The sequence below is a fragment of the Peromyscus leucopus genome, chromosome 9 (genome assembly GCF_004664715.2).
Source record: "Peromyscus leucopus breed LL Stock chromosome 9, UCI_PerLeu_2.1, whole genome shotgun sequence".
Classification (NCBI taxonomy): Eukaryota; Metazoa; Chordata; class Mammalia; order Rodentia; family Cricetidae; genus Peromyscus; species Peromyscus leucopus.
Genome location: NC_051070.1, coordinates 85,540,166 through 85,563,840, shown reverse-complemented (window position 1 = coordinate 85,563,840; position 23,675 = coordinate 85,540,166). Strand labels below are relative to the sequence as shown.

The window sequence follows — 23,675 nt, the reverse complement described above, 5'->3', positions numbered from 1 at the left end:
ATGGTGAAGTGAATATGGGTGACACCATTCCATGGTCTAGAGCTCCAGACAGAATATAAAGAAGAAAGTGAACTGAACACTAGCATTCATCTCTGTGCTTCGTGGCTGCAGATGCAAGGTGACCAGCTGCGTCCATGCTTTCCCCTCTATGCAATCCCCTGTATCCTCTGTCATCCTCTGTAGCCCCTCTAATTGTAAGCCCAATGAAACTCTACGTTCCTTGAGTTGCCCCTGGTCAAGTATTTGATCCCAGCAACAAGAAACTAACTAATACAGAGTGTGTTTATAAGAAGAAAATAATGGAGATTGCTTAATCAGAGAATCATACAAAGGCCATGTTCAACATGGAAGTGTTGCAAAAGAGAAACAAAACACAAAAGATTCCACATGTAACCAGATGCCAGCTGGATGAATTCCTAGTCTTATAAATCATTTGCATGATCCAGTCCCCAGTACATCTGCATGGCACCTCTAAGCCAGGCACCAAACTCTTCTCAATTGCAGTTCAGATGACACTGCAGTACCTTTCCTGTTCCTTCATTCACATGTGCATACGTTTTCTCTCTCTCTCTCTCTCTCTCTCTCTCTCTCTCTCTCTCTCTCTCTCTCTCTCTCTCTCTCTCACACACACACACACACACACACACACACACACACTAGAATTCACTATCGTATATGTATTCATTTAGGTGGCTCTCAACTCTCCCAGGCTGTGGGCTCCTTCATGTCTTCATGTCTCCAGGGATGAGTGGTACAGAACAGGCAAATTTTAATTAGATTTTTCTGCATGCCTCATCTTGTTCTCATGGCTTTGTCATGAGTTACCTCATTAAAGTTTGCAACAAGTCTATTAGGTGGGTACTATTACTAGCCCCACTGTTGTAGAAAGGTATTTTAAGGTGTGTTACTTTTGCTTATGCTTTGGAACATTTGTTTAATGATGCAAAGATGTGTTTGGTTGAATAAAATTCACCTGCAGTCAGGAGGCTGAGTCAGCAACTAGCTGACAGGAAGTGGTAGGGAGGAGCCAGGTGGAGAAGGGTCTTTAAGGAGGGGCGAGGAGAAGCAGGAGGACCTTTTGGAGGACACAGCAAGGAGAGGAGGTAAGCTACTTGCTTCAACTTCTCTGAGGAGCAGAATTCCACCTTACCCTTTGAATCTTGAGTTCTTTAGAGGGAGAGAGTTAAGTTCCCTTCATAGCTTTGTAAGAGAGGGAGCCTAAGGGAACAGAATTCCCTCCGGCTGCAGCCCTTGCGACATAACTGCTGCTTGTAGTGGCCGAGTTGCAGTTGCTGACGTGGACATCTGTGGTTTAAAAGGCCAGCAACAATTAAAAAAAAAAAAAAAAAAAAAAAAAGACAACCCCACTTCACAGATGAGGAAAATTTTGAGGTTCCAAGAGACTAAATAACCCACTGAAGTCACAAAGGCAGCCAGGAATATTGTCATAATGCACAGCTGTGCATGTCTGAGCACAAAGTTTGTGTGGAAACTACTAAGCTACCTACTTCTGAAACCAGTTACAGAATTAAATATAAAGGATGTGGAATATTCTCCCTAAATATTGAGCAATCTATGACACACTGGCATTTTTAAGACAAAAAAATAAAATAAATAAAATAAATCCCCCAAACAAAACAAAACAAAAACAAAACCTTCCCAATTGACCCAAAATATCACTTATTCATTTATTTGTAAATCAAATATTACTAACTTTCCAATTCTATATAGAAGTCCAAGTATGAGACATTTACTCTGATTCCTTCCTTCAAGGAGAATGTTCCTCTGAGTCTAAATTGCAGGGTTTGTGGAGGTATGTAGCAAGACCCTTTCTCAAACAGAAAGAAAAATTTAAAAAGCCCAAACCAGACAAGTTACTGTGCCAATCTGTAGCATATGAGCCCAGAGAGACTAAATCAAGAAGTCCTAAATGTGTGCATGTCCACAGTCATGAGTGTGTGTACATGTGTGTTCCTGTGGGCACATGTGATGTGTGCCAAGTTGGCCATGTGGAGGCCAGAGGACTATTCACCTTGTTCTGACACACAGTCTCCTGCTGTTCCCTGCTGTGCAGACCAGTCTACCTGGCCCATGAGCTTCTGGGAAATTCTCCTGTCTTCCCCTCCCATTGTCACAGGAGCAATGGGATTATAGATTATATACCTGTTTTGGTTTCTTTCTTTCTTTCTTTCTTTTTTTTTGTTTTTGTTTTTGTTTTTCAAGACAGGGTTTCTCTGTGTAGCTTTGCACCTTTCCTGGAACTCACTTGGTAGCCCAGGCTGGCCTTGAACTCACAGAGATCCGTCTGGCTCTGCCTCCCGAGTGCTGGGATTAAAGGCGTACGCCACCACCGCCCGGCCTTGGTTTGTTTCTTTTTAATATGGGTCCTAGGGATCCAAACCCTGGTCCTTATGAGTGAACGGAGATTGCTTTATCCCCTGAGCATTTGCTCAGCACCCATAAACTCATCATTCTTACTTTATTGAGTTCACTTGTGCAAAGTGCCAGTGGAGCCCAGCACTAGTCACGGAGTTTGACTTTGGGGAACCACAGAGAGAGCCCTCCCCAAAGCTTAAACTCTCCAAGCACTTTAGTGGGAGTTGGAAAGTGATGGAAGTTTTCCACAATATTAGTCTGGATCTTTAAGGAGTAGCAAACAAGACTAAACTCGCAAATTGCTGGGATTCAAATGCTAACAGTAAAAGATTGATTAAGGCCAGATTTGAATTAAATGGTGAATTTAAAAAAGGAAGTGAGCAGATGGGATGCCAGCAGATGGAGAGGGAAGACAAGAAGGCCAGTTTCTTAATTTATGTCTTTACCATGAAAAAGAGCTCTGGTTAAAACAGTCCCAGTGAGAACTGAGCTCAGTAGAGAATGAAATGTACCCAATAATACAACTTAATTCAAGTGACCAGATCAATAGAAATGACCACCCAGTTTACCAAACAGAAACATTTCCGTGGTCTTCAATAATCTATGCTAGCAACCCTTCATGACTGAGGGTCCCACTTCAAATAGGGCAGAGAGAGACATAGATCTAGGAACCCCAAGATGTGTCACTAATTTCTAACAAAGGGCTGCACCTGGTTACTAAATGCAGCCAGGAGAAGCAGTGCTCAGGAAAGCTTTAAAATCAGACAAGGGGTAAGATAATTGCAGTCACAGTTTCAACAGCACTTTTCAAGGGAGATAAGGAGATTGTTCTAAGATCCATAGGAATGAGCAGAGTCAAGAAAAGCCAAAGCACTCCCACTTTAAAAAAGGCTTTAGGACTTAAACAGAAAAGCACAGTTGTTCACATAGTGTGGTATTACACAGAGGTGGATTAAAAACACTGATGAAACATCATAGCTGTTACAGAGGTACCATGTACACAAGGAACATCTTCATCATAAAGAAATCATATCTAAAGAAGGAATAATTCAGCAAAAAAGTGCTGGGACAGCTAGCCCCAGTGACACAGGCCTAGGGAGCGTGAAGAAGAAACATTGCAAGTTTAATGGGCTATAGAACAAGTTGAATGCCAGTCTGAACAACTTGAGATACTGTCTCAAAATAAATAATGGAAAAGGGCTACAGATACAGTACAGCAGTAGAGCACTTGCCTAGCAAGCACATGCAAAGCCTTAGGTTAGGTCCACTTTCCAGTGGGGGTGGGGGTGGGGTAGGGGTAGTGCCAAAACATTGAGTATTTATATTGAAAACTAAAGAAAGCCAGGCGGATCTCTGTGAGTTCGAGGCCAGCCTGGTCTCCAAAGCCAGTTCCAGGAAAGGCGCAAAGCTACACAGAGAAACCCTGTCTCGAAAAACCAAAAAAAAAAAAAAAAAAAAAAAAGAAAAGAAAAAAAGAAAACTAAAGAAATTTTAAATGGATGTGGTAGAATGCCCAACACCCAGAGGCAGGAAGCAGACTTGAAGCTAGCTTGAACTACTTAATGAGACTCTAAGAAAAAAAAAAAAAAAGAATTTAATAATCTTCCCACTCACACAAAACAAACAAAAAAAAGATGGGTTAAGGTCTTTAATTTAAACTTGTCCACACTTGGTATTTTCAGGCCTTTCTGATACAGTGGCTGCAAAATGGTCACTCAGCACATGTTTCCATGTCTTCCATTACTAAGAGGTTGAGCAGCTTTCCATGTTTTCATTTTTTTTGTTTTGCCATTTGTGTTTCTATGTCTAGCTCACATGTCATTTCCCCAATAGTTTTCTTTCTGGGGATAGGTATGCATGTATGCACATGAGTGTGAGGGTGTGTATGCCAGTTCAGGTCAGGGGCCAATGTGAAGTGTTCTCTTCAAGCTCTCTCCAGCTTAGTTTTTGAAACATGGTGGCTCACTGAACCTGGAATTCATAGAAGGGCTAGAGTAGCTGGCCAACATGACCTCAGGATCTCCTGTGCTGGGATAACAGGTACATGCTGCCATCTCCAGCTCTTTACATGGGTCCTGGGGATCTGAACTCGGGTCCTTGTGCTTTGTCCACTAAGCCATCTCCCCAGCTTCTCTCCAATGGTCTTAGTAGTCCATAATTATAGGTATAGCAAATATACCTCTGTCTCCCATTTCTGACTTGCCTTTTCTAGTTCTCTAGTGGATTTGGTTAACATTCATTCAGTGTAGTCTGGTTGGCCTTATACTTGGCACTTTTCACTATTAGCATATAATTTTTTTGTACAAAATAATAGTCTTTATGATGACACTTTGCATGTGTGTACCATCTACTTTGATCATATTCTCCCCTTTCAGCCTCTTTAACTTCAATCTCCCTCCCTGCTCCAGTTGGGATCCCTCCCCAAATAAGCTCTGGTTCACTTTATATGATAATCTTTACTTTGAGCCATTTTCCTGCAAATGTTTTTTTCCTATGGCTGAATAAAATGCCTTTGTGCACACCTAGCAAACTTTCTTTATCCATCCATCTGTAGGTGGTTTCACGGTGTATTTCAGTGAAACCCATGTGGTGCTTTTTATGTCTCATTTAAGAAATCCATGCCTACTTCACTCTCTCATGGATTGAGATTAGAGGAGGTATAGTGTACTAAGGAAACAGCATCAGGGTGCTGAATCAGGAAAAGTTGGTGTAAGCTGGCAAATAAGTAGATAGGTAAATAATAACTACTACCACAGCTGGCTGCCCAGGGAGTGGAAACAGCGCCAGAGCTAGAATCACTTTATCCCAAGTGGCAGAAAACAGGCTGAGCAGTGAGAATCGGGACAGATGTGGAAACACAGCTGAGGGGGTGTTTCAAGCCAAGCTAGAAGAGAGCAGCTTCGGTGAACAGAGTGACATGTTTCCTGCTCCTTTACCAGTTCCCAAGCAGGCTAGTCTCATTAAAAGGCAGGTGAGCAGTTAGCCACTGACAGTGGGGAACATTTCCTCCTTGCCTACTCTGGGCCTAACATTTGTGGGGTTTTGCATTAACCCATTTGTTTTCGTCTTCAGCCTCTGAATGTCTTATTACTTCTGCCATTTAACAATGAGGAGACCGAGCCTTAGGGTTGGGTAACTCGTCCAAAGTCACTCCAGCTGTGATGGGGCCAGGGAACAGGATTGTTTGCTGAGTCTATGCTGTCAACCAACCTGGCATTCCTGAGAACCTCCTAAGCTCTGTGTGACACATGCTGCGGGCCACAATAAAGACTCCATAAATCACAAGTGGTGGGAGACATGTTGGAGAAGCTGGGGGAACTGCTAGAAATGCACTTCATTTTAGTGATGACGCCTCCTCAACATTGGGGCTACATTTGAACACAGCTTGGTTGGATGTGACTAGGTCTCCATGGAAACAGCTTCCACTGACTTCTTAAAGAGGAGCTAGCTCTCAGTCTCAGAATTAATTCTAAATACAGTTTCTGGACTTTATCTGCACCACATTTACCCAGGAGCACTTTAGGGCAATGCAAAATGATGAGTGGGAACACAAACTTGTTCTCTGGCATGTCTATTCTGCTATTCACTCAATGGATACTCTGACAATTCCCTACTTTCTCTCAGCCCCAGTTTATACTCGTTTACACAATAGGGTTAGTATAGCACCTACCCCTTACATTTGTACAGGTATTAATAAATTCTTAAATAAAATAAATGTTAATTATGTCTATCCCCTTGCACTTACACATTCTCTTCCTTCTATCCTGATCCTAATACTAGAGTGATCAATTAATTCATATTTGCTTGTGACTTGTTTTGATTTAGTGTTGAAAACCTAGTAACCTAGGAACTGACCAGACTGCATGCAGGCTTGGACAAACTGGTAGCTCTCCTTCACAGCATTATAGTCAGAAGTCATTATAGCTCAGATCAAATAGTGGCCAATAGGACTCAAGGTGATTTGTGCTTAAGATTTAGGCTGGTAATTCAAAATTGTGATTGTTTAATGGCTGTTGGACATAGATATTTCAGTGACCCAGAAAACTCAGTGAAACTAAAGATGAGTCCCAATAGTTACTTAACTTTGAGTTCTTCATGGCAGAAGCTATTTTATTCATCCTTTTTCTTTGTTTTGTTTTCTTGTTTTTCAAGATGGTTTCTCTGTGTAGCCCTGGCTGTCTTGGACCTCACTCTGTAGACCAGGCTGGCCTCGAACTCACAGAGATCCTCTTGCCTCTGTCACCACCTTCCAACTTATTCATCCTTTTATACCTCTCTTAGTATGGGTTTTGCTGGTATGACAGCATATTAGAGATGGGGTAAATTATAAAGGAATGAGGAGCCAGGTGTGGTGGCACACACCTTTAATTCCAACATTCGGGGAGCAGAGGCAGGTGGATCTCTGAGTTTGAGACCAGCTTGGTCTACATAAGAAGTTCCAGGGCAACCAAGGCAGAAAACCTGTCTAGAAACAAAACAAAACAAAACAAAATAAACCACCATCATCAACAACAAAAAAGACATGAGGTTCATCTTGTCTCTGGGCTTAGGAGGTCTGAAAGTCCATGTCAAGCATCAGCATCAGGTAGGAGCCTCATGCTACTTCAACTCATGGTAGAAAACAGGAGGAGGAAGCAAGGATGAGGTGGAAACAAAGCACAGTGGGTGAATTTGGTTTGTAAAAACCTGGAATTTTGAAACAAGGTGGTATTATGTAACTTAGGCTAGTCTCACACAGACAACCTCCTGCCCACACCTCTCAAGTCCTGGGATTACAGGCATGTGGCACCACACTTGGTTTGATAAATCATTCTTCTAGAACAAGCCCATTCCTGTAGAAGAGGATTGTTCCCTCTTAGTAACCTAATCTTGTTTTAATGGCCTCACCACTTGTCAACACAGTTCTATCAAAGTGAATTTTGCAGAGGATGAAACATTCAGTCATGGCAAACTCCACCCTTACAAGGGCAAATTGTTAAATCTCTGAAAAATCCACTGTGTAAAATCATTCCAAGTCCTAGGTCAAGAACTATTTGTTTCAAAATCTCCAGGAAAGATGTCTTAAAGAAGAATGCTGTGAATAACAGTGATCTGCAGCTAAATTTGGTCTGGGGACTGCGTTATAGGCTCTCCACTCCAAGGGAATTCCCATCCTGAGAATCACTAGTGAGTCACTGTTTAGTTGAGGTTTGACACCTGCTCAAACCTGCTTTCCTACTCTGCTTGGTGTGGCTTCCGATGGATATATCAAGGCCTAAAGAACGATGACTCAGAAGGGGATATGCTTCCAAAACACACCTTACAAACCACTAGGGACCCTATGACACAGCCAGTGTGTCCCAAAGCTCATGTGTTCCTACATATTTGAAAGTCATCGGAATCAAAATCAAAAGTCAAAAGTCAAAATCAAAATCAAAAGTCAAGCTAACACAAAAGTAAAACCAGGAGCTTCTGAAGGGAGGGTTCCCCAACTCTATTTTTTTGGTAGCAGTTATAAAAAAGTCTGCCAGAACCACTACCTTACAAAAAGATCATCACAATGACACACAAAAGTACTTCTAGTCAAGCATGTTGGCATACATCTGTAATCCCAGCTCAGAAAAGATTGAGGCAGAATAACAAATTGAGATTAGCCTGGGCTGCCCCCAATGAGATTCTCTTGGAAAACAAAAATCTGAGGATATCTGTGTAGGAACTATCTTTAACCTCAGACTGATGCTGCAATTGTTACTCTAATCATTGTCGCCAAGATTACTGTTCGACATTATTTCGTGGGAGCCTCCTCACCTTTAAAAGCCCCCCCCCCCACCTCTCTGCCATTCTCTAATTAGCACTTTTTTTTTTTTGGTTTTTCGAGACAGGGTTTCTCTGTGTAGTTTTACGCCTTTCCTGGAACTCACTTGGTAGCCCAGGCTGGCCTTGAGCTCACAGAGATCCGCCTGCCTCTGCCTTCCGAGTGCTGGGATTAAAGGTGTGCGCCACCACCGCCCGGCTTAATTAGCACATGTTTGACCACCTCAGTGCTCTGCTCTTTACAAATAAACAACTTTAATCTTCGGCAACTGTATTTCTGGCTGTTATTTGGGTTGAGATATTAGGCTAAGCCAGGAAGTTTCAAACTACAGAGCTTAATCTTTTGTTGCTGGTAGTCCAGGGATAAGGAGGCTGTGAATTATTCTCAGTGTTCTGAGCTGGAATGGTGGCAGACCTTGTTACCATTCCATGCAGAGAAGTGATGTAGGTGGCTGAGCAGTGCTTACATTTTAGAGCCAAATATTCCTGGATGTGCCTCACGCTTGCTGTGAGATCTGGGTCAGGTGATTGCCCATTCTTAGGTATAACTTCCTCAACCATAAAATGAGGAGAGTAGTGTTCAGGAGGCTGTAAAATGTGGGGTCTACTACAGCTCAGTACCCACAGCCACTATAATTGTGTTCCCATAGAAATAGCCTGTCCTACACAATTCAAGGAAACTGTCCTTTAATTGTCATGTATGGTATCAAATAGCAATAATTTAGTGTGAGTTATTAAGTACTTTTAATTCATAGTTGCTTCCTGTGTCTCACCAGCTGTTCTGGAATGCTAAGAGATACTTATCTAAGAAATCCCAAGATTAATCAATATACCTCAAGACCCAATGATACCATATACAGCCTCGATGCAGGGGGAGGGGCTTGGACCTGCCTCAACTGAATGTACCAGGCTTTGCTGACTCCCCATGGGAGGCCTTACCTTTTCGGAGGAGGGAATGGGAGGTGGGCTTGAGGGAAAGGCTGGGGGAAACGGGAGGAGGGAGAGAGGGGGACCTGTGGCTGATATGTAAAATGAATAAAAAAAATTCTTAATAAAAAAAAAATCCCAAGATAGGTGAGGTAGTTCATGCCTCTTATCCCAGAATTTGGAAGGTAGAGGCAGGAAGTTGAGGAACTCTGGTTCACCCTCAGCTAAACAGTGAGTTTGGAGTCAGCCTGGACTACCCCAGATGCAGAAAGAAAGAAAAGAAATGAAGGAAGAAAAAAAGAAGGAAGAAGGTAGAAAGGAAGGAAGAAGTAAAAGAGAGACAGGGAGGGAGCAGAGAGAGAGAGAAAGGGAGAGAGTCCAAAAGGCATAAGTAGCAATCTCTGGCACCATTCAGGAGGAGAGGCAGACACACTCAGAGAACTTTAGTGTCATACAAACTCCAACTTTAAGTGACTGGACTGCACTTTTAAAAGCTCAAGGTCATGACTGAGGAAGCAGTCATATAACAGTTCTGGTAAAAACAAAGATATTCTAAGGGAGCCCAGCTTCATGTCAGCCAGAGGGGAACTAATTCTGACAAAATTTGGGACCAACTTTCAGGACAGACAAGATGATGATGGGTCTGTGATGGGCAGCACCACACCTTGAGCAGCAGTGCTTAGCATACTTTTTGCATCCCATTTAAACCTAACCCTCCTGTCAAGATTCTGAGGACAGACTTGGCTGTCACTGGCCTGTTTGTCCCTCTTCCCAGTGTAACCAACTGAAGAGATCTCCTTTCTCTGCTTTTCACTTTCACTTGCCTTTTTAAGGTGGCAAGCTTGGCCTGTCAGGAATACCAGGGCTCCAGTTCTGACCTAATAACTCCAGTAGCAGATTAAAGGTGACCTGAGACAAGACTACTAAGCAAATGCATAATTTAGATTGGATCCAGGAAAAAATGCTAAGAAGGGCATTATTAAAATGGCTGGCAAAACTGGAGTAATAATATAGATTAGGTAACAATTCTGTATAATTCCTAAACCCGGTTTTGGTAATACTCACCTGGTTGTCAAGAAAACCTACTTGTATTTGGAAAATAAACCTGATGTTTAAGGGTAAAGAATCGGACTGTGTGGAGCCTACTTCTAAATGAAAAACTTGTGTCCATAGCAACTAGTGAAAAGGAAATGTTGGGTAGTGTATGAGTTCCCACTATTTTTGAGATTTGTATGTACATTTGAGATTATTTCAAAGTAAAAATTAGTTAATAGTAAGTAAATAAACTGAATCTAAAAACCACAAAGCCCTTAAAACAATGAACTGCATAGTTACAGCCTCTGCTTCTTCTGATTCTTGGTCCAGTCCCTTACAGCAACCTCTTTATGGTCAGGCTGGAAAGTCAGCTTGATACCAACCAGCTGCTTTAGAATAGCCATAGAGGCCCTACCCTGCATGTTTGCACAGAAAGTCGTGAGAACGAGGCAATGGACAGCGCTGCCACCGTTTGACCGACCGCACCTTTTGTCTTATGATGGAAACCTGAGGGACAGTGTTCTAGTACTGAGCTCTGCAGACGCAAAGGCAAGACTAGCTCCCCAGCAGAGAAACTGTGCTCACACATGCCAGAAGAGGGCGCTGCCTACTCTGCTGTCCACCCTGAAGGGGTACCACGGAGTGGTTTTACACATCTGCAGATGCCAGCAGCAGAATTAAGGAGAATTAAGTGAAGAAGACAGAGTCAAGGCAAACGAAAGGTTCCATCTGTGTCCTTATTTAAGATATCGATACTCTGTTCACGATGGATTTTTTGCATAAATTTTACAAAATAAGGAATTAAATTGCCTTGATTATTAATTTGTTTGGCATTACCTTGAATTTTGTGCCAAAGCCAGGGTCTCACTGGGCTCTCACTAATCCCACACTGGCATATCTAATACTCTATGCATTGCAACACCACCAGCTCAGAGTCTGTGGTTGGTCAGGCAAAGCCTGAAGTTATATGGGCCTTTCTGTATCTGTAAACAAAGAATTAGCCAAAGAGAATTAGTTTTGAGAAACCAAATGAATGCGTTTGATGTCACAACATGGCCAATGGCTGATGCTCCATGTCCTTATCTCACTTTCTGTCTCCTCATCTGTAAGATGGGAATTATAGTCCTTTCCCTATATTTTTAGAAGCTGTTTCTCTAATTCTCTGTATGTTGTGTATGAATGTGGTGCATATGGTGTATGCTCATGTATGTATATGTGGATGTGGACACCAAAGGAGGGTGTCATATGTCTGCCTCTACCCCTCTTCATCTTATGAACCTGAAGTGCTCACAGTTTTTGCCTAGACTGGCAGCCAACAAGTCCCTGTCTCCATCCCTCACAATCCTGAGGTTGTAGGTGTGCATGAGACCACACCCAAGTTCTTACATGGGTGCTGAGATTCAAACTCAGGTCCTTGTGGTTGTATAGTGAATGTTTCTAGCCACTGGGCAATCTCTCCAGTTCAGAGACAGCAATTATTTTTATCTACACAGATGAAGGGCCAGGTGCTGTGCTGAGCTAGCACTTCAGTTAAAAACTAAATTTTCACAGCTGTACTATATGGAAGCGGTTATCTTCTATTTTAAAAGTGAGGAAATGGGCACAGAGAGGTTTAGTTATTGTCTAAGGTTGAACAGCCAGAAACTGGAAGTACATTTGCTCTAACCTCCACACCAACATTCTCAACTAAAGGGATTCCTAGGTTTGTCACAATGTGGAAGATACTAGCACCTAGCTGGAAGTAGCCAGGAGGCTGCTAGACACCCTAGAATGCACTGGACAGACCTATGACAAAGTGTTACCTGGCCTTGAGTTAGTTAGCTTCTCATTACTATAACAAACACCAAAGACAATCAACTTATATAGAGAAGTGGTTCATTCTGGATCAATCTTGGAGGTCAAGCCCATGATCCATAGGCTGTGTTTATTTGTAGCCCATGAAGGGTAAGTATTTTATAGCAGGAAAATATATTGAAGCAAGGTTTCTCCCTTCATGGCTGGGGCATGAAAGAAAAACAAAAGGAGACCATGGAAATGATTGCTGTTCCATAGTTCCCTTTAAGGCACACCTCTAATGACCTAAAACATTCCATTAGGTACCACCTTTTATAGTTTCCACCACTTAGCAGCCTGTTGCAGGAATCTTAAAAGTTCTTATTAATAAAATCAAACCCGAGGCGAGTTATTGGGGTCCATGCTGGTAGATCAGAGAGACATAACAAGCCACAGCCATCTCACCTTGCCAATTCCTCAGCTGGTCCTGTTTCCTCAGACTGGAAGCTTCTGTGTCCTCATCCCAATAGCTCTCAGCTGAACTGTGTTGCTCCATAGCCTGAATGCTTAACCAGCCAAATGCTTAACCAGCCAAATGCTTCTAGTTTCTGGTCCTCACGCCTTATATATCTTTCTGTCACCACTCCCTGGGATTAAAGGTTGGTTTTCTGGGATTAAAGGCGTGTGTCACCAAGCTTGGCTATTTCCAATGTGGCCTTGAACTCACAGAGATCCAGAGGGATTTCTATCTCTGGATGCTAGGATTAAAGGTGTGAGTGCCACCATTTTCTAGCCTTTGTATCTAGTGGCTGTCTGTTCTCTGACCCCAGATAAATTTATTAGAGTACACAATATTTTGGTGAACACAATACCACCACAGCAGCCCCATGCTTGGAACTAAACCTCTAACTCATGAATCTCTGCAGTGTGTGTGTGGGATACCTGAAATGCAAACTTCAGCAAGACCCCCAAAAGTCTGCCAGAGTTAGTCCTTAGTACTCCATGGAAGGATTTGTCATTCCAGTGGCTGTTGCTATTGCTTTCTTTTGTCTGTGTGGCTAGGGAAGGGAGTAGCTGTGGTGTCCAGGGAAATTGAGTTTACTGGCTCAGCATCCATACTGTCATGGAGAACCTGGGCTTTGGAGAATCAGCTGGGCAACACATTTTTGCACTCAACAGTGATTTACTGAGCACTTGTTACATGCCTATCCTTTCTTGGCCAGTATATTCCCCCCCCCCCCACACACACATGATATCTGGGCTTAGGAAGAGCTGTCTAGTGAGAGGGCAGACATTAGATGAGGAAATACACATCTCATACATGATAGTACATTGTGGTACCTGGAACAAAGCACAAGACCTGGACCCCATGAAAGAGAAAACACATTTTCTGAGAGTGTGGAATTATATTTGAAACTGGAAGCAGGAGTAAGGAAGAACATTGTGCGTGCAAGCATTGATGCAAAGGCTCTGGGGTGAGAAGTGAAAACCAGAATCTGATGAGAGGCAGTAGGAGAGGAAGTGTGCATGACTTTAAGCATGTAAGAAATAGAGGCCCTGTGGGAGCCCACAGAGGCTTCCTAGTGAGAAATTACTCAGGGTCAGATATTCTGAGCTTTCTTTACCCAGCAGGGTTGTGTAAGATGATTTGACCACAGGAGTGTTCATCAGGTATTTGGAAGGGTCTACACTTGGCTATATGGTGTGCTTTGATCTTGCAAGGGGGAGATCTTTTGCCTCTCCCCTTTTCTATATGTTATAGAAAGCCCTTTTCAATAAATGACAAGAGTGTTGGGTATTGATCCAGGCCCTCCTGAAGCTATCCTGTGTTCTTGTCTTTCTTCTCATTGGCTGGATTTCTCTTTCTATCTGATATTTCCTCATTCCTCTCTCCTCTACCTAAGAACCCTTCAAAAAGTGGGAGCTGGCCTCCCACAGATGGTGCCAGAACTTGGGACTGGGTTCAGAGGAAATAAATGAGAATATGGTGCACCGTGGAAGTAGCTGGGCAAGTCAGAGTATGAATTAAGGTTAAGGCAGTGATATTTTATTCTTCGGGAGCAAAACCTGCATATAGATAAAGCAGAATGGCCAAAAGTTAAGCCAAAGCAAGTATTGAAAGTTAGGCTGCAGCATGTATCTCTCTCTGTCTCTGTTTCTCTCTTTCTCAATTTCTATCTATAAAATTAGGTAAAAATGTACAGTTAGGTATACAGATATTGTGTAGGCTTAGGTATATCAAGGGAGAATATAGGCTTTAAGTCTAGGAATATGATGAAGGTTTAAAATAAAATAATTTAGGGCAGAGTAAATTTTCCCAGAGCACAGATAGGACCTGGGACACACAAAGCAGTGGACCTAGCAGTCACTGTGAACTTAGCAGTCCAAGTGGCTTCAGAAGCTTCAGAAAGTCACTACAGAGACTGCCAGTTTCAGAAGTCAACAGAAGCAGCAGAGCATGAGCAGCGGCCCCAGTCAGGCGGCTTAGACTCCCGGGACATTATAACAGAGGCGGCAGATGCTGAGAAAGCAGTGTTAGCAGCGAGGTTCTGCGTGCTTTCTGCTGAGAATAGCTTGAAGCTACGTACAACCTTGACAAGCCAAGCAGAGATGCTGTGCAGCGAGAGAGGCCAACGACGGGCAGCAGCATGAAGAGCAGCAGTAGAGACTTTGGATTCCCGCTGCCCAGAGCCCAGCGGAGATGCCACGGGAGAGGCTAAAGGAGAGCACCAGAGAGCAGCAGAAGCCCTGTGGAGAGATTGCTGCCTGGGGCAGAGAAGCAGCATCAGTGGCGAGAACAGAAGCAGCCAGCCAGATGTGCAGCTGAGACTGATGCAGCCCAAGCTCTGAGCAACAGAGATGCAGCTACCCTGAGGTGGCATTTGGCCATGCAAGCAGGACAGTGCTCTTAGAAGACTCCCAGCAAAGCAGGTAATGAAGCCAGGGTACAACGGCTGCAACAGGCCATGGCCAAGTTTCCTCCTATGCCGGAAGGGCTGCTTGAGAACTGAAGCTCATAGCAGCTGGGTAGCATTCAGCCATGCGCCAAGAGGCACAAGAGAGGTCTAAGTCAGGGCCTCAGGATGTCAGGGTCTCTAGGTGGGCAGGCCTGGAGACAGGAGGTGCAGACAGACTGGGATGGTAAAAAAAAAAAAAAAGCTGTGCAGTTTGTTTGCTGGTGGTTCAGGCTGGCTGTGTGACGAGGTCCTCCTCAGCTTTTGCCCTGGAGTGGTTTTCAGCTAGGGGAAAGCTAACTGCAGGTGCCTCTGTGGCTGAGATTGAGGCTTCAGAGATGCTTGTTTGAACTGAGTTGAGTTGTTTCATTCAGGGCAGTTGCAATGAATTTTGGTAATGAGACTCCTCATATTTGGAACTCTTTCTATCTGATATTTCCTCATTCCTCTCTCCTTCACCTAAGAACCCTTCAAAAACTGGGAGCTGGTTCCACAAGGCCCTACCAAAGAATATGGTCTTTCTGTCAAAGAAGAGCCCTTAGGGGGCTGGAGAAGTTGTTCGGTTGTTTGGATGCTCACCTAGCACACATGAGGCCCTGGGTTTCACCTCCAAAAGTGCATAAATGGGGAGTGGTAGTTCTCAGGAGGTGGAGGCAGAAGGATCAGAAGTTCAAGGTTATTCTCGTCTACTTAGGAAGTTTGAGGTCAGCCTGAGCTAGAGACCCTGTCTCAGAAAATGAGAAAGAATTTTGAAGGCATATCACTTGGGTTTTCCCTTCATATGGTAATTTTCTTCAAGTTCAAGCACAGCCCTGTGTTGAAGTTGTCATGTGGGATTGAAAGCCTGTTTCACCAGCTGGTACAAAGGTGCCTGCAAAAATATAGCTCTCATTGCAAAGGGAATATGAGAACCAAATATGAGTGACATGACCTAGAAGCACAGATTTGGGCTTCTCCAAACATTGTGTCCCAACATGATAACAAGTTTTAGGATTTTTTTAAAGTTTTAATTAACTAACTAACTAACTAACTAACTAACTAACTAACTAACTAACGTGTATGAGTGTTTTGTCTGCATGGACATGTGTACCATGTGCATGTCTGGTGTCTGTGGAGGTCAGAAGAGGGTGTTAGATCCCCTAGAACTAGAGTTACAGACCATGGAAAATCATCCAGTGCTCTTAACTGCTGGGCCATCTCTCTAGCTCCCAGTTTTAGGATTTTTTTTCTTTTTAAAAAATTTTAAGATTATTTATTTATTTTACATATATGAATGCTCTATCAGTATTTATGGCTTTTTTTTTCTATAAGAGGGCACCAGATCCCTCTATAGATGGTTGTAAACCACCATGTGGTTGCTGGGAATTGAACTCAGGACCTCTGGAAGAGTAGCCAGTGCTCTTAACTGCTGAGCCATCTCTCCAGCCTCATAGTATGTTTTTATAGGAACAAAACAAAAGAAATATTGGTGGGAATACAGGGTAGGTGGTTTCAACAAATCAGGAAAATCCATGTTATTGGCCTCAGCTGCTATCTGATGACATTCTTGGATTCTGGGTTAGTGGAGATAGGGTTGTGCTTATGTATTCCAAAAGGATTTTACCTAGTTGTCACAAGGATGATAAGCCACGAACAGAAGCTGGCAATAAATGACCTTTAAAGAGCACTAAAGATGGCTGCAAGATAACTTGACTCCAGACATAGCAGGTCTATTAGTCAATCAGCTTTATAGAATCTGTAACGTGGGTGTGGCTTTCTTTCTGGGCACTTCAGTTTACACAGGTGAATTTTTTGAGAATTACACAATCTTAACTGGTGCTCCCTCCTCACCCCACACCCAAGGATGCTGGTGAACTGTGGTGACTAAGCTGTGCACATTACAAGATTATGCCACGCTGCTTACTCATTCCCACACAGCAGCAGCAGCAGCAGCAGCCACTGGAAACACCTGTTTGGGTGGTGCGGCCATCCCTGCCCATCATGGGGACTTTACTGCAGGCATCTTGTTTCTTTCTGCTGCCTCTGAGGGACTCGGCCTGTTCTTCATGGGATCTCCATCTTGCCTTCCTCAGATTTCAAGGTATCCTTTGCCTCATTTCATTCAAATTGAACCTGACCTTACACACCTATGGAGATGGCTAAAGAGCCACTGCATAGATGTGTCCTGAAGCAGTTATTCAACAAATCTTTATTCCCTCAGCAGATGGCTCCTCCAGCCCAGTGCCCTCTGGGAGGACACTTCTAAGTTCATAAACTGTCAGAAAAAGGCCCATGATAAGCTACCACAGGAGACATGTCCAGAGATCAGAACTGACCCCCCACTTACACCCCTACCCACTGAGATTATGACTGACTTTAAGGAGGCTGGTGCCTAAATTAAGCATGCCACTTTCCTTACAAAGACAATGAAAACAGGGGATTCTCTAAAGGCCAACGCATTGTCTTAATTTCCTTGGGGATTGAAACCCACGATCACGAGTTCCTTAGAGAAGTGAAAGTGGCCTGAACTGATCCAGTAATTCCTGTTATCAGCAGGCTTTATAAGTCAGTGAGCCGGGAGCTGTCTCTTCATCCAGACGGAAGTCCCTGGAGTGCAAAGATGTCCCCACACCCAGCTTTCTTGAGCCTGACCTCCTTGCTGCTCTTCTCCCTTGTCCTCCATGATGTCCTGGCCCTGAGGCTCTGCTCCTTCAATGTGAGATCCTTTGGAGAGAGCAAGAAGGAAAACCACAATGCCATGGATGTTATTGTGAAGGTGAGTTGTGCTCATGTCCTGATTACCCCTATACCTTCCCTCCAGCTTCAGACTCAAGGGACTTGAAATTTGCCCTCTGGGTGAGGTAGGGACAGCAGTAACCACCATTGCAATAACCACCTCAGTGTTGGTGCTTTCTGTCATGTCTTCAGACTGGGTGGTTCTATGTCTCCCACAAGGTTGTTGCAAGACTACTGAGCAGGTAAACATGACGGTTTTTCCAGAGTCTGCCTAGCAGTCAGTTCCAGGTATGGGCTGCTGTTCTGATGGTTTTAATTGAACATACTGAATGCCTGTGTCAGGCACTATAAATACATGATCTCATTTGCCAACTTTATGAGCAAGGACTATTGTTCCCCTTGTGGAGAAGATTAACTCAGAAGGGTGATGTGACACTGGGTAGCTCCAGGGAGGGGCATTGAGGGAACTGGTAAAGCCTGTCCACTTTATCTTTATAATCATTGGCAAAACATACTTTCTCTATCTTCTTGTCTTCTTCCTTCCCTCCCTATCTCTCTCCTTTCATCCCTTCATTCCTCTCCCTCATTGATCTTCTCCTAACTCTCAATTCTGCACTTTCTCTGCTTGTGGATATTGCTGTTCTTGGGTAATATGACCAATGTCTGGGGAAGCTGCTTATATTTCTCTGGAGCCAGTTGACTCTCTGTCCAATGGGCTGATTTATTTTTGATACTTGGACTCTGGTGGGGTGGCTATTACTTAAAAACAAACAAACAAACAAACAAACAAACAAACAAACAAAAACTAGCAGGATTAGTGATGTACTTCAGTTGGTAGAGTGCTTGCTTAAGATTTTGAAGTTCAGAGTTCCATTCTCAGCATTGCATGAACCTGTAACTTTAGTACTAGGGATGTAAAGATAAGAGGATCAAAAGTTCAAGATCATCCTTGGCTATATAGCAAATTAAAGGTCAGCCTGGTATACATGAGACCCTATCTTCACACACACACACACACACCAACAAAAGAGGCCCCTGTGTGTGGTGAAAATGCCAGCAGCCCTGGGCTCAATCCCATCTATCTATCACCTGAGGAGCTCAAGATCCCATCTCTTCCTGGTGCTCTTCACATTAGAGTGGGCTCTCCCACTGAATGGCTGGTAAGGCTGGTGAGTGAAGTCCAGTGGAGCCAAGATGAGGCCCATGTTACACTACTGTTGGGCAGGGGGGTATAAGCAGGAGACTTGCTCGCTCTTGCCAAGATAGCCGTGGGCTCTAGGTGACTCTGTTTTTTAGATGATACCCAAGTACCTTTAGATGTTGTAGTTTTACATGCCAAGCCTGTGGGAATCCTGACACTATGGCTTGATGGAGAAATCTCACATGCAAGAAAACTATTTCCCAACTTCTTCACATGTGGCCCAGTGGAGCCTGGGGACCAAAGTGTCTATCTACATTCCTAACTTATTCATCCCTGGAAATGTTGCCACACTCTTGAGGGCTGTATTTTTTGTACTCTGGTGATTCTGTTCCTCTGTACAGCATCTACCCTGAGCTGTGAGTCCCACCAAGTATGACTAAAGCCTTTGTCAAGACTTTGTCCCATTATCATAAAGCCATTCTGCAAACAGAAGCCAATCCCCTAGAAACTATCAGAGCTATCTCACAGAGCAGTAGTGGTTGACCCCAAAAACCTGGTGCTCAATCAGAATAGTTAGTAGGGCTTATGTGGATCAAAGAGAAAGACACATTTGCCACTGAAAGAATGCAAACAACCCAAGTAGGAAAACATCCAGTTTAGTGATGTAAATGTACCATGAGAAGGGTATTATGTAACACTACAAGTTGTGTTTTAGAAGACCATTACCATCATTTCTCATGAGGCCTATGCTGTTCAAACTCCCTATGTAGCCAAGGATGACCTTGAATTTCTGATCCCCCTGCCTCTACTTCCTGAATGCTGGGATTAAAGGCATGTGCTATCATACATGGTTTATGCAGTCCTGGAGACTGAGCATAGGGCTTTGTGCATGCTAGGCAAGAATTCTACCAACTGAGTCATGTTCCATCTGCTGATTTGGTCTTCATAGCTCTCATAGACCTCTGTATAGTTGGTTACTCCAAGGTTCAGTGAGTGTTAGTAAGTTGAACACCAAGGGAATGTTCACCAATAGGACATCTGTATTACAGACCCCCTTCTTGGCCACTACCACTCAATAGCCAAGAAAATTAGCATGCCAAGAGCTTGTGTGACCCATTGGCATAGAGCAAGTGTAAGCCAGGGCTCAGATTCCCTTTCCTGAGAGCACAGCCAGATTTCCTGTTGACATCCCTCTTCCTTGTTTACCAAGGACTGCTGAGCCCTGAATCTCCACCTGATACTGGTTTCCAGTTTCCTTGCTATCTCTGGGAAGTTTTTCTCAGACAAGAATCTGCAAGTCTGAATCCTCAAAAGGGCAGAGGCTGAGGGAAAAAACATGTTTCTTCTGGTTTCTGTTCCTTGGGAAGAGACTCCCAGGTGGCCCTTTCAGAACCAAGTTCTGGACCCTTTAAGCTTTCATTAGTGCCAAATTCCCACCTACTCACAGAATGAAACCAGTCTGGAGGGCAGGTATTCTATGCACTGTACTGCCAAAACTTCTGATAGCAAGAGCCTATGAAGGACTGAGCATGGCTAGTGTGGACAGAATCCAGATAAGGGGTGTCATTGGTGCTCTGAGGGAGAGGGAAGGGACAGTCTGGAGAGGTCTAGAAAGATCTTGGATAGAGACTCATAAAACCCTACCTGATACAGGAAACAACATAACATGATGGGGAAGACCTAGGGTTCAATTCACTTCTCCACCACTTATGTGCTTCACCACACTGGCTTACTCTCTGAGCTCCAGTTGTCCCATCTGTAGAATGGATATGATAACAAGGATGATTATGAGGTTGAACTGAACCTGTTAAGGACTCAGCACATAGCCCTGTAGAAAACAATGATTATCATGAACTCTAGAGCCTGAGAAGGGTGACAAGCTGCCCCCATCCACCATTCCATCCCCAGTGCCTTGGAGTGTCTGGCACAGGCTCTCCCTCCAAATGTTACAGCTCCAGAAGGAAAGATAATCCAGACTGTTGGAAGTCAGGCTCTCCCTGCAAGTGTTACAGTACTGGATAAAAAGGTATCCTGACTTGTTGGGAAGTCAGGCTATACCTGAAGCTGGGTTCCAGTGGGGGATAATCTCCCCACAGGATGTGGCAATCATGTTCCTCTCTGAGAGAGCCATTACAGTTGAGCTCTGCTCGGCTCCCCAAGGGAGTTTCCCAGGGGAGGTATCAGTTGCTTCTTCTGCTCCACGCCCCACAAGGGAGTTTCCCAGCAGAGATTCTGCTCCATGCTGGTGAAAGAAGGTCTTCACCTAAAACTCTTTCAAAAGATATTTGGGAAGAAGGAGTCCAAGAGAGTGGCTACCGCATCCAGGGTGAAAAGGGACAGCTGCCAACTGAACAGGCACAGGGCTTACATTAGGGCTTCTTAGGGGCAGACTTTTTCCAGAGAGAAGATTTTCAGGGAGGGAATTGGTCAGATTTCGATCCCCTTGAGCTTGGACAAGCTCAGATAGGCTAGATTTCATGATCAGAGATTGGTTAGTTTTGGTCAGGGACAGATTTGGCAATGGTTTCAGAGCCAAAGTATGTTTCTTTCATTGGCCCTTTTTAGCCTTTTGGCTCTAGTTTCAGGGCCAGGGTATATTTCTTTGACTAGTGATGGTTTCAGGGCCAGGATGTGTTTCTTTCACCGGCTCTGGTTTTAGGGCCAGGGTGGGTTTCTTTGGCTGGCCCTTTTACCCTGCACTCCCTTCAGACTTGATGGATGAACAAACTCTGTTCAGGAGGATGTAAAATGAGAAACACAGGAGACTCACCCAGGCCTGGCTTAGTGTCAGAAACTACAAATGATTGGAAAGGCAAACACAAGATGGGCAGGCGGCTTCCTTCATGCTCTACCTATGCTAGTGAAGGGCAGAGTAATGACAAAATGCTGACACATTGTCGCTGATGTGGTCTGACTAGTGTAGAAGAGTGGGAGAGACACCTAGTTTACATAGTCAGGATTGACCCTTGCTCTTCCCAGCTACCTATGAAGACCTGCGAAGTCACTCCAGCACTCAAAGCATTGGCTTTCTCAGTGATCAAGAAGGACAAGGCTAGGGAGATGTTTAAAGTAAGATGTTGGCTGACCAAGAAAGGGACTGACTTTGACTCCCCCGTGTGAAAAGGCCAAGCATGATGGTACACACTTGTCATCCTAGTGCTGAGGAGGCAGAGACTGGGATTGCTGGGGCTTATTGTTCAGCCAGTCTAGCCTAATTTTCAAGGCAGGTCCTAATGAGAAACTTGTCTCAAAAAAAACAAAAACAAAAAACAAAAAACAAACAAAAGATTGAAGGCTCCTAAGGTTGACCTCTGGTTTTCACATGTCCTCACATATATAGGTATATCCACACCCACAAACACATGTGCCCATCTCGTTACACACACACACACACACACACACACACACACACACACACACACAGAATGCTGACTATGTGGTAATTTTTTTTTTCGAGACAGGGTTTCTCTGTGTAGCTTTGCGCCTTTTCTGGAACTCACTGGGTAGCCCAGGCTGGCCTCGAACTCACAGAGATCCACCTGGCTCTGCCTCCTGAGTGCTGGGATTAAAGGCATGCGCCACCACCGCCTGGCAACTATGTGGTAATATTAAATACAAATGTGAAACTCCTGGTCTAGTGTAGTAGGTACTCAACCACTGGGCCTTAGAAATAATGATCTACTTCTGACCACCTACATAGCTGGCATTGCCCTAAACTCTCACTATCTTATTACCATTGTAAAGGATCACAGTGGGAAAATTGAAACAAAGAGTGTGTACATTTGTTTGTCTTTGTGTTTTGAGTCAGGGTATCACTATGTAGTCCAGGCTGGCCTCGAACTCACACAGATCTGCCTGCCTTTGCCTCTCCATGCTGGGCTTAAATGTGTATGCCTTACACCCACTGAATGTGTGCATTTTAAAGTCACTTCTAGAAAGGTCTGGTAGTTTCCAGTGACTAACCAGCAGGCTGGCTTGAGCCACAGCACAAGGCTCCTGGTCCTGCGTGGCCAATGCTGTGGGTTTCACCTAGAATCCAGGCTTCCTGACTAGTCAGTCCTCAGTCCCCAGCTCCTTAAAGGCTGGTCCTGGGGAACCTGGACTCCACCCTGCAGCAACAGAACTGGAGATTCTCTGGAAAGAGAGGCCCAGTGGCACTCCATGATGTTAATGCTGTGTTTGAGAACAAAACTAACCTTGGAGATGCTTCATCCTCAATGGACACATCCTATGGCACTGAGTCACCAGCATCCCACTATTCAGAGCCACATGGTCATCAAGGGGTGTGAGCTCTTTCTGCTCCCTGATTGCAGCTCACCCTGACAAAGTGTCTCTTGTATTTTTTTCTCCTACTGATTTATTTCTAACCTTTCAGGGACTAAAGGCTATCTCTTCCCAGGAGCCTTCCCTGATCTTCTGACAGAAGCAATTAATTATTCCCCAACACATCCAGCATATCCATGGCTTGTGACTTTTACTTAGCACAAACTCTACTTTTCCTCCATTATACCTTCTTCTTCAATTAGACTCAGGGACTCTCAGTGACTATATTTTAATGGCTGAACATAGTAAAACCTGCAGAACTTGAGCTGGGATCCTGGCTTCCCCACCTGTACTGACTGTGTGACTTTTGGATAATTGCTAAACTCCTCTGAGTTTAGTTATCATCTAGATTTAAGGGGTCAGCCATCATATCCCTCTCTTAGTGTTGTTGTGAAGTAGGTTCACAATAACAATAGCTCTTATGGTTATTATCACTGTAATTATGCCTCTTAATATCTCTAACACTCAGCCTAGTACCTTTACTCATTAAAGGGTTAACAGGTATTTATTGCTTCCACCACTATAATAATCACTCAAGCAAACCTAAGCTGTAGGATGTGTGGGAGCATCATGGTTAGGGCTCTGGTTGGTTGCTTATGTTCAGATGCCAATGTGGCTACTTTCTAGCTGCATGGTTG

At 43.9% G+C, this 23,675-nt stretch overlaps 1 protein-coding gene across 3 annotated transcripts in view; it reads left to right on the top strand.

Annotated features, from left to right (window-relative positions):
* The first annotated feature begins 1,070 nt into the window (after nucleotides 1-1,070).
* Dnase1l3 (deoxyribonuclease 1 like 3) overlaps nucleotides 1,071-23,675 on the top strand; it is a 39,119-nt gene continuing 16,514 nt past the window's right edge. The window contains exons 1-2 of one of the 3 annotated variants that reach the window (XM_037208642.1): nucleotides 1,071-1,103; nucleotides 17,391-17,613. In XM_037208642.1, the coding sequence (XP_037064537.1) occupies nucleotides 17,458-17,613 (156 nt within the window). In that variant the 5' untranslated portion in view covers nucleotides 1,071-1,103; nucleotides 17,391-17,457. Of the gene's footprint in view, nucleotides 1,104-16,816; nucleotides 16,939-17,390; nucleotides 17,614-23,675 lie in introns of those variants that run through there. The other 2 variants (XM_028853852.2, XM_037208641.1) reach the window with 2 other exon arrangements.